We start from the raw sequence: 11,768 nt of genomic DNA on the forward strand, positions 1-11,768 counted from the left end.
CTGTGTGTGTGTGTGTGTGTGTGTGTGTGTGTGTGGGATCCACTTGCATCACAAGGGCAATGAGATTGAATAACCCTTTAAAATTCAAAAAATTATATGATCAGACTTCCTATGAAGTTGGAGATACCACCACTTTTCTTATGTCGACTACTAAGAAAAAGAATTAGTCACTTACAATGAGAGGGAAGGTTGGAAGTGGATAACATATTACTGCTATAGTTAAGCTCTTCTTTTCTCTATATCAGGAGTACATATGAGAACTCATAAATTTGGTCCAAAAATTCTTTTGTTGAAAACAAGATCTCTTCCTTCTTAAAATGACAATGACATCCCAACAAACATCAGAAAATGACCTCTCTCTATCTCATAAGTTTTTTGCCTATTATCATTGGTATGACAAATCCCTTTTTCTTAAGGCAATACATATACTAGTGACTAGACACGATCTCTAATGTAGGAGTTCAAAATGAAAGCTTATCCTTGTTTTGGTTGACAACATCACTTGTTGAAAATCGAAGTTTTGGTTGACTAGCCATTGTTGAGCTCTTTTTGCACCCGAAGCCTCTTATATTGTATAATCGTTATATAAAGATGAATGCTATAGTTATAATCTTTAATGTGTTGGAGAAGAAGTAGAGGCAGAGCCAGATTATGCCTTGGGTGGGTCTCGACTTTGAATTTTTCTATATAAATAATACAATTTAATAATTTTGCCTTCCTTGATATATTTTTTTGCCAGTGCTTCTAAAATTTATGCTTCTGGTAATTTTGTCTACCCTAAAAAATAATTGTGTTTTCGATTCATAGAAGAAGCTTTCATGGATTCCAAGCAAAACATAGCTCCTGCTTCCAATTTCATGCAGTTCAAGATGAGTCACGAGCTTCTTTTAATTGGCGGTGGAGGCGGCGCATCGCGGTGAAAGCCTCCATCATTTTCTCCGCACTACCACCACCAGAGTTGAGATTGGACCAAGAACCACCAACCCAACCACTCTCTTTTTCTCATGATTCTGTCTCTTATCCTGTTTTCCTTTTCAAGTCCAATCTCAACTCCGGTGATGGCAGCAGCAAAGGCGACGGGGCTTCCACCCCTGATCGTCGCCTTCACCGCCAAATACAAGAAGCTAATGATTCATCTCAAACTACATGAAATTCAAAGCAGGAGCTCTGTTTGTTTGGAATCCATGGAAGCACGTAAAATGTGATTCTCCTATAACTTTTTTATATTTAACCTTTTGTTTTCAATTATTTTTGTTTAACATCTTCCATTTGGTAATACATCTCTTACCTTAACTTTTTTTTTTTTTTTTTGATCTGTTTCAATTTCTTTGTTACCAGGATAGAGCACTGGTACTTGTGGAAGCTGATACAACAGAAACATATGGCCAGGAAGCTCTTCTTGCGCTGGGTGAGCAAACTTTAATTCCCTTATTATGTTTGATTAATTATGTCTTCTAATCTTCATTAAAAAAGTCTTTTTTCTTATAAAAATTTCATTGCTTTCTTAGTCATTTTGTCATTTTATATATTACAGAAGGTGGTAGCAGCGGCAATAGAAACCATCCAGACCAGGTGGAATCTTCACCTGAAAGGATGGTAAGTATTGATATGGAATGCATCAAATTTGAACTATAAGAATTATAACTTGTGATAATAATTAAGGGTCGGTTTGAGCCAGTTGTAGCTTATTGAATAATCTACTGATAAGCTGATTAAAAATAATTTACTGATAAGTTAGGTGCGATGACTATTAAAATTTTTTATTTTTTTCGGAAAAGTTAGACCGCAATTATAAAAATTGTCACGGCATTCAGCGTTTTGAAAACGTATAAGCTGCCAAAAAAACTGTTTACTCAAACAGGTCTGGTGCATTTTCAAAACGCCATTGCACCAAATATGCTGCCCCAAACGACACTATGTCTTTTGGGGCATCTAATAATAGCGGCTTAATTCTCTTAATATGAAGAAAATATTGTGTCTGTTATCCGGATAATCAAACACCAGGTCTACACATAATATCTCTTGTATAATTTCTTACATGTAACTTTTAACTTTTTAATACTTTATCCGTATCAATTTCATTCTTATCAGGATAGAGCAATAGTACCCAGGAAAGCCACTGCAGCAGAAATTTATGACCGACCTCCAGGTTTTTGGGGTGAGCAAATTAAGTCCCATTCTCTTGTTATGTTTGATTAATTGCTTCTGTTAATCTTCATTAACAGCTAATCCCTGTTCTTATAAAAGCTTCATAGATTTCTTATGAGTCATTTTGTTGTTGTTTTGCAGAAGTTGGCAGCAGCAGCAAGAGAGAGATTTCAAAAAAGGTGAGATTTTTGCCGGAAAGTGCTCCAATAAAGAGGGAGGAAAGTGATGACAGACAAAGAGAGATTTCAAAAAAGACTAAATTTTCTCCTGAAAGGGCTTTAATAAAAAAGGAGAAAGAAGACGATAGGTTTCCCGGCACTGAAATTGACCGATTAAATCTCTCTCCGGTGCTGAAGGAGGAACGATCCTATGGCTGGTTAAGCGACGAGGAGGAGGATGAAGATGAAGATCACTAAGGGGTGAAAGATGTCATTTTTATGAATTTGTTTTCTTCTATTTGCTCATTGGCAAGGACAAATTTGGTATTTTTATTATTTTATAAGAACATTTTGTTGTCTTTTTTTTTTTTTTTGTAGATACTTTATTTTCTTAAATAAATGAATTATGTATAAGACTTTCAAAATAGCATTCTAGTTAATCTAGTGTTTTAGAAAAAAAATAAATATCACTACTTGCAGTCATTATTATTGACGATCATTTTCATTATAATGATGATAACTCTTCACGAGTATGTTTTATTTTATAGGAAAATTTAACAAAAAAAAATATAATTAATTGGCTTATAAGTAATTAGTTATATTAAAAAAAACAATAAATATTTATATTTAAGATACCAAGCATGTTTTATTTTATGGTGAAATATTAACAAAACGAACGCAAATAAGATATCAATTATTGTTGTAACGAATATGAGAAGTTCATAGATCTTGAAGAGCAATTGACTTAAAATATTAGAAGTTGGATGAAGATTGGCGTGCAACTTGGCCATTCTCATGATTAAGAGATTTAGAGATATAGAAGATAAATTTCATATGCTAATGTTCGTTGAATGTTAGTTTTTAACATGCATTAAATAATGTGTAATAAAATGTAAAATTTTATCAGCTATGGACGATTGTTTTTGTTATCTTATTGATAAAAGGGGAGATGAAGTAATTGTTGACAGGATGATGAATGTTGAGCACTACTCATGGGGTAGTATTTGTCGATGAACAACATCAAACATTGGGCAACAATTGACAATTGATTTGATTGTTCTCTTTACAATATTAGAGTTCAATGGCATGTAGAAGAAACATTGAATGATGAGGATTGATGTATGTCCTAATAGCTAGGCATTAAATAGCATTAGGTGATGGCATATAAGAAACATAAGAGATATAATGATGCTATGATAATCGGTGACTATTGTCTTTTTATTATATGAAAAATGTATAGGCTGATTGATTTCTCGAATGCCCTTGATAAATTTCTAATTATGATTATTAAAGTTTGATATTCGTCTTTGGATTAGGATTGGTGGGATTTGGTAGTTGGCAGCATTGAATTATAAGTACATATAATATCATAAGCTTTGTGATGTGTGTGGAGATAAATGCATATAATATCATATATCTATTTTAAGTACATATTTATATAAGGAAATGGGGAGATGCATACATACCACCCAACTCTTATTTATTTACATATCTATTTACTTATAAAAAATGTTTTATTTTGAGAGAATTAAAATATTATATTAATATCTAGCGATGAAAAAGTCGTTAACATTTAACGTGTTTTGACTTTCAAACTGTGTTGCCAATTCATAGTTTGTTTGATGCAATTGCAGCTGTTTGAAGAAACACACGTGACTGTTAGTCAAAAAAATTTTGGTGGCTATTACAAATTTATTTTATTTTAAAAAAGTCAGATCGGTAGGTATATTTCTGACAGACACCATCTTGATCAAATCAGGTTGCAAAATGTAGCTTACTACTGTGGTTTTTTTAAAACGCCTCATATATAAATGTAAGATATGTTATTGGGACATTTACATGTATACGACCAAATTTATTTATATATCTGCTGCTGAACTTTGGTATTTACATTTATACCAACCAAATATCTTTCATATCATATCAAAAAGAGCATTATTTTAACTTTTATAAACGAAATAAACAATTTCTCGTATATATATAAGATGACATACACATAAAAAATGAAGTTAAGATGTTAGATATGTCAATACTTAAGAGTTGAGTGGTATGTATCATGTATGTAAATCTATAAAAAATTATAAAAGTTTATTATTAAAATTCTTGATATAAATTTTCATTAATATGAAATTCAAAATTATTATATTTTCTTAAAGTAAATATAAGGAAATTTAGGAATAACTGTTTATGTACAGCTAAATATAAACTTATAAATTAAATGATTAGAAAATAAAATATTTATATAATAATTATAAAATGATGATATGGTGATATAAATATTTAACATTCAGTTTTAGTTAGCTAAAGTTGATTATTAAGTCTTATATTTTCTTATCAAGTACTATTATCTTACACATACAGATAGCCCACAACTCACATATATAACATATTACATTTTATTATTTTGCACCTTCTAAAATGGTTAATTTGCTAAAAATCGTTCAGATAATATTTCATTCGTGCAATTAAGAACAAAAATCAAATAGGTTTTAATTAACTTAAAAAATAGAGAATTAGGTAAAATGATTTGAATTTAAGCGGCTAAACTTGATATTAAATTTGAGATATGCAAGCTGGACAAAGGCACGTGAAAGGTTTAATCAATTTGCAATAAATAATTAATTATTTAGACTAAATTTCAAAGTTTAATTAATATGTCAAAGCCATAAGGCGGCCTTGTTATATTTTTGGTAGTCATTTACATATATACCATAAGTTTGTGTTTACATATCTGATTCCTAAATATTCTTTTTTTAAATGCATATCAATCAAATCCTTAAAATTAAATAAAAAATACAGTCATCAGTATTGATGCGTGTTAGAAAATTCGTGACAGTAGAGTGATGAATTATCACCTTAACGTTGCACGAGAATTCAACACACACTCATGTAAAGAAAACAATCAATAATGACACAAGAATTTTTTTCATGAAAAACCAATAAAGAAAAAAAAATCACGTGGTCTGGCCCAAATGTAAAATACTATAGGTTAATAATTACAGAGACTATCTGTCCCGTAGACGGCAAATGGTTACTAGATTTTTCAAGTTACAACATAAATTTGTGGCTTCCACTCGACAGTGGTCGATGATGATTGGTAGTGATCGACGACGATAATAGTGGTCGACAGGGAACAACGGCGGTAGGCGGTGATGGAAGATGGTCCAAGGGTGTCGATGAATGTGGTTGACGGCGGTTGGCGAGTATCAACGACAATCGACGATGGTCAATGGCGACCGGTAGAGATCGACAACAATTCACGATGATCAAATGTAACAGGGGTGGTGCTGAACTTTTGCTCCTTTTCACAGCTTTAAATTTTCTCTCAAACCTCCAGCCCCCTCTCATGAGAGGGGTGGGACTCTTAATGCAGGAATATGAACCACTTTGATCGGACAATCTAGAGAGCTTCCTTCAATTAGACGACATTTGATGGACATTTAAGTGACTTAACTATGTCGAAATTGAGCAATCTTAGACTCGTTGGATTCATCTTGTTGAAACGCTCGATTCAACTATAAGTTCGCCAGATTCAACATTCGTTTAACCTACTAAATATTTTTGAAAAACCTCTAAGAGTAGTTTAATGACTTGATCTGAGTTTGATTTGACTCGGATTAGACTAATTTTGATAACATTAGGCTCTTCTTGTCGAGCCGGTCAGTTTGACCGTAAGTTTGCTGAAATCGAGTTTTGGATAAGTTTTTTTATCGATATTTGAATATTTTTTAGCTCAAAAAGCAGCCTTGAGATCTATGTCATGTCACAAGATTCTTGTCCGTGATTGAGATTTGTTGGAGATGTATCTAAGTATTTTCCTAGGAGTAAATTAAAACAAATATTTTCATATATAAAAGTTTATGACATCAAAATATTATAAATATAAATATTTAATTATAAGTGTTAGGTATGTAAATAAATAAGAATTAGGTGGTATATACGTAATTTTCTTTTCTTGAATGGGCCCGGTAAAATGAGACAGCTAATTATGAGCAAGAGACAATGCAACTTCAACTAAACATGTAATAGGAGCATTGCGCGTAGTACGTAAAAGCCGAGTTGGTCCATCTTTTTCCTCACAATATGATTATAACAACCATAGTTAATTTATGCTAAAATTATTTTTATAATGAGCAAGTAAATCATGAGTGCTCATCAAAATTCGCATATTTTGGAGCTAATGATGCATTTGCAATAATTTAGATTTAATTCATATATTGCAACCATAAGGCCACCTACCTTTCCATAGAATTTTCCTTAATTAAACTCATATAAAGCAACTATATATGTAACTTATTATTCAAGTAACTATAATAAAAAAAATTCATTGGTATGTTGTTTTGGAGAAGATATTAAGTCTGGATAATTAGATGTGAGAATGACGGTATGAATCACAGCATATCTCAGGCATAACTGTATGTGTGATCCATAAAATTGTTCGTATATGATTGATGAGAACAATTGATTTAGCAACGTCTCTTCAAACAACATGAGAAAATTAAGAAAATAAAATAGTTATGCATGCGAACTATATTAAGTTAATAAGTGATAATGATAACAACAAAATTTACAAATAAGAGGTTGTGAATCCAAGAAGGGCAATCATATAGACTTATGTCTATCATATTTTACTATACTTCATATTTTACATCCACTATAATATATCAAATTAAAAAAAAAATATTAGGAGCTTGTCATTGTTGGGTGTCAATACGTTTCATATGCCACTAGCAATAGTTAGATAACCTCACGGAGCTTGTCACTGTCTGGTGTAACGCTTAAAGTAGAGCGCAAGACGATCGTTCACGCACCCTTTGCTGAGCTTGTCATTGTCGAGTGTCGATACGTCTCATATGCCACTTGCAATGGTTAGACTCCCCTTGCGGAGCTTGTTGATGTCGGGTATTAACACTTAAAGTTCGGCGCAGTACGATCGTTCATGCACCCCTCGCAGAGCTTGTCGCTGTTGGGTGTTGATACGTCTCATAGGCCACTGACGATGATTAGACACCCCTCGCAGATCTTGTTGTTGCCGGGAGTTAACGCTTAAAGTGTGGCTCATGACAATCATTCACTCACCCCTCACGGAGCTTGTTGTTATCAGGTGTCGACACATCTCATAGGCCACTGGTGGCGATGGTTAGACACCTCTCGCGAAGCTTATCATTATCTGGTGTTGATACATCTTATAGGCCACTTGATATGCTTAGAAACCCCTCACAGAGCTTGTCATTGATGTATATTAACGCTTAATGTAGGGCGCAAGATGATTGTTTACAAACTTCTCGCTTGGCTTGTCTTTATCGGGTGTCGATATGTGTCATAAACCACTTCACAATCTTTTCATTAATTGATAAATTTTTAGTCCCTCGTAGAACTTGTTTTCTCAGCATAATTGTGTCAGTACCCTGAGTGTAATTACGTCAACTCTTATAGTGTAAGATCTTTGATTAGTGGGTATACCTTTATCATACTGTTTACTTTTAGATTATTAAATTTTATCAGTAGATACAAAAACATGTAGTAAATTGATTCCTATTACAATTCAATTTATATCATCCAAAATTAATATCCCCTAAGTTTAAATCCCTCTCCTCATATTTTTCATTAAAAAAAATCTCCACGCCTAAAAGAGGAAGGCCAATGATTAATATTACTCTTCTCAATCAGACCAAACAGACCCATCACAAAAGAGCACGAGGAATGGCGAGGTCTAGCGGTAGCTCGTTGTCAACCAATCACCTCGGGAATATGCAGGCGGGCCGAGCTGTCGTTGACTTGACTCCATCAACACAGTTAAAAATAACGCGGAGCACCTTCTTCGAATGTTCAACAATGCCCTCCCTCTATCCAATTCCCATTCACTTATATGTATATAAATATCCCACACACCTTCATTCCTCTCATTACAACGAATCCATAAACCTCTACTCCCTTCTTCCACTCTTTAATCATTAGCTTTTAATCAGCCTGCAGCCAGCCATGGCCTCTAATGCTACAATGTTATTTCTGGCTCTTCCAATCTTATTGCTCTTACTAGCTTCCTCCGCTGAAGCCCAACTCTCTCCAAACTTCTACGCCAAAACATGTCCAAACTTGCAATCCATTGTGCGCTCATCCATGGCTCAAGCCGTCGCCAAAGAGCCGCGCATGGCTGCCTCCATTCTCCGCCTCTTCTTTCACGACCGCCTCGTTACTGTATATATATATGGACAATCATATCATTTCTTATATAATGTATTAATTAACTTTAACAATTTCAGGGTTGCGATGGTTCTGTTCTTCTGGACGACACCCCAACACTGACAGGCGAAAAGAACGCATTCCCCAACAAAAACTCCGCAAGAGGATTTGAGGTCATCGATGCCATTAAATCCAGCGTCGAAGCCTCCTGCAAATCAACTGTTTCCTGTGCCGACATCCTCGCTCTCGCTACTCGCGATGGCGTAGTTCAGCTGGGCGGGCCAACGTGGGCTGTAGCTCTGGGCCGTAGAGACGCCACCACGGCCAGCCAAAGCGCGGCGAACAGCGATCTCCCAGGCCCATCATCAACCCTCTCCACACTCATCTCCAAGTTCGCCGCAAAGGGTCTGAACGCACGTGACATGACGGCGTTGTCTGGGGCCCACACCATAGGCCAAACCCAATGCCAATTCTTCCGCTCTCGCATCTACAATGACAACAACATCAACCCCAACTTCGCTGCCCTGCGACGGGGAAGCTGCCCACAGGCTTCGGGTGGAGATACAAATTTGGCGCCGCTGGACGTTCAGAGCCCCAATAAGTTCGGGTCGGAATACTATCAGAACTTGATGGGCTCTCGGGGGCTGTTGCATTCGGATCAGGAGCTCTTCAATAATGGAACGCAGGATGCTTTGGTGAGGCAGTACAGAAACAATAAAGCTCTCTTCTTCCGCGATTTTGCAGCGGCTATGGTGAAGATGGGGGGCATTACTCCGCTTACGGGAAGCAGCGGAGAGATACGTTTGAACTGCAGAAAGGTTAACTCCTGATTACTGATGTCTTAAACTTGATGTGCGGGAACGGAATATGTCGCTTTTAAGATTTATTTATTTATTACGAAATTCTTTTATTAAAGTTGTGTGGGACAAAATGTCCGGAAATGTATTTATAACTCAGATTTGTATTTGAATCATTTATAAATAAATATGTTTATTAGTGATTTCATCACTTGTTTAATTATTTACTTGAATTAAGCTTTTATAGAAATATTATTTCCAGTTAGCTGGCAAGTGGCAGCTCCCTTTGAATGTCCAAACGCGTTCTATGATAATATAAGTACACATATACCCTCAAAAATAAATGTGGGAAATATTATTACTTTGCCGATTGTTGTTTTAGCTTGATTGTTGACTATTGATCCTAAAATGAGGCTAGATTATCTGGCAAAATATGAATTACTGTAACCAGACAGGGAGTTCGTTCCTCGACTAAAAGAGCATGTGGAATGATTATAAGACTCTATTGTGTTATCTACAGGACTTCAAAAAATCAAATCGAACATTGAATAGGTAGAGGAGATGGTTTAAGGTTCAATAGTTGAACCAAGGTTGAACTTGAACAGAATGACATCATAAATATAAAAAAATATTAAATATAACCTAAATAATTCGGTATCGAAGGTTAACAAGAGGGAAACATAAAAAAAAAAAAAAATTGTAAAAAAAAAGAAAATGTAATAGACTAATATTCATGCATATTTCACAAAAGTTAAAGAAGAAAATGAAGATGAGAATGATTAGAGCACGACACATTTTCAGCGATATTAAAAGATTCAAACCATTCTTCACAATTTCCCATAAAAATATGGCACAAGACAAAAGAAATTACACTTTAACCAGTTGGCCGGTTCGACCGCCGTCTCCAGTGGGTTCTAACAAGTTTTGCACCAATTGACAGTTTGTCGATCGGTTTTTCATCCCTGTCAAAACCGGACCACCAACTGGTTCACGGTTGAACTGGTTGGTTCGGTCCGATTTTTTATAACGTGAGTATCAATTCTTATTCCTGATGAGGAGCTTCGAGGGAGTCCGTGAGACTGTTGGTGATAATAAGGAACACATTTTTTTTGTCGGGTCCGATCTTCTAGAAGGTAGGTTGATGCCTTCAGACTGTTTTATTGTAGTGCTCAGATGATTATCTGTCATGCTTTAGTCAGATTAGTTTGAATTTGGATCGTTTCAATCATTTCTTTTTGTTCTTCTTCTGACAGCTCGAATGACTATATCCGACTGAATAAGTGGGTCTCTTGGTTTTCTGTCGGTGGATCGTCATTTGTCATACTTCCTCCATTCTGGACCGTTAAATCTTCTCAAGAGCCACAGAGAGAGAGAGAGAGAGAGAGAGAGAGAGAGAGAGAGAGAGAGAGAGAGAGAGAGAGAGAGCACACAAAACAAACAACACATTTAACACCTAAATATTCATATTTTTTTATTCAAATCCTTAACGTCGCATTAAAAATAAAACAATTCTAATCTTTTTAAAAACGAATACACAGTTTTTTATGCATAAATTAACGTAATCATGGTCTTATGAATATAAATATCAAATTTGGACGTTAAATATGAAAATATATAGATATTGAGTGATATATATACAAATTTCCAAAAAGACATGTATGTGCTTGCCTTGCTAGGGATGCAAATGATCCGAGCACTTGGTAAGCTAACTGTAGCTCAGCTCGATAAGAGCTCATCCATGCTCGTTTGACTAACTAATTGAACAAATTTAAACACTCTTGTTCATTTGATTAATTAATTTAACAAACACAATTTTTTGAATGCTAGATCATTAATGAACAAACTTTAACAACTCATTGTTCAATTTGCTTATAGTCTTAAACAATATAATTTAAAGATCACGAACAAGCTCGATGAAACATTTTTATTTAAAGTTCACGAATAAGCTCAATTAAAGCTCAATTTAATACTTATGAATAAGATGGTTAAAGCTTAATTTAAAATTTATGCATAAATTCCTTTAAAACTCTTTTTTATTAAATAAAATTAATTTTTAATTCATAATACAAAAATAAGATAATGACTTATTTGCTTAGTTTTTTATTTATTTGTGCTTGTTTATGCTGATATTAGTTATTTATTTAGTTGCTCGTTCATTTAATTAATGTGTGTTTGTTTTTGTAAGTTCAACAAGTAACTCATTTATAAGATTGATAAAACTTATCTGACTAAAAATAAATAGCTCAATTATATTATTCATTAGTTTGTTTGACAAGTCTCATTTTGTTAGAAAATAATATAGCTTGTTAGCACTAGTTTTACTTTGCTAAAAAAATATCGTTTGGATAGAAACTAAATAGCTTGATAATACTTCATATGCTCAATAATGACTTGATTATCATCATATGAACGAACATGAACCAAACTCGAAGAGTCATAATGATAAATAAACTAAGTTTGAACATAAACATCAAGCTTGAAC

At 34.2% G+C, this 11,768-nt stretch overlaps 1 protein-coding gene across 1 annotated transcript; it reads left to right on the plus strand.

Annotated features, from left to right (window-relative positions):
• Nucleotides 1-8,200: 8,200 nt before the first annotated feature.
• Nucleotides 8,201-9,436, plus strand: LOC110029660 (peroxidase P7-like). The gene is made up of 2 exons (XM_020732053.1): nt 8,201-8,504; nt 8,570-9,436. The coding sequence occupies exons 1-2, from the start codon at nt 8,289-8,291 to the stop codon at nt 9,317-9,319; spliced, it is 966 nt and encodes a 321-aa protein (XP_020587712.1). The 5' UTR covers nt 8,201-8,288; the 3' UTR covers nt 9,320-9,436.
• Nucleotides 9,437-11,768: the final 2,332 nt, after the last annotated feature.

This window comes from Phalaenopsis equestris, unplaced genomic scaffold (genome assembly GCF_001263595.1).
Source record: "Phalaenopsis equestris unplaced genomic scaffold, ASM126359v1 Scaffold000600, whole genome shotgun sequence".
In the NCBI taxonomy this organism is placed as follows: Eukaryota; Viridiplantae; Streptophyta; class Magnoliopsida; order Asparagales; family Orchidaceae; genus Phalaenopsis; species Phalaenopsis equestris.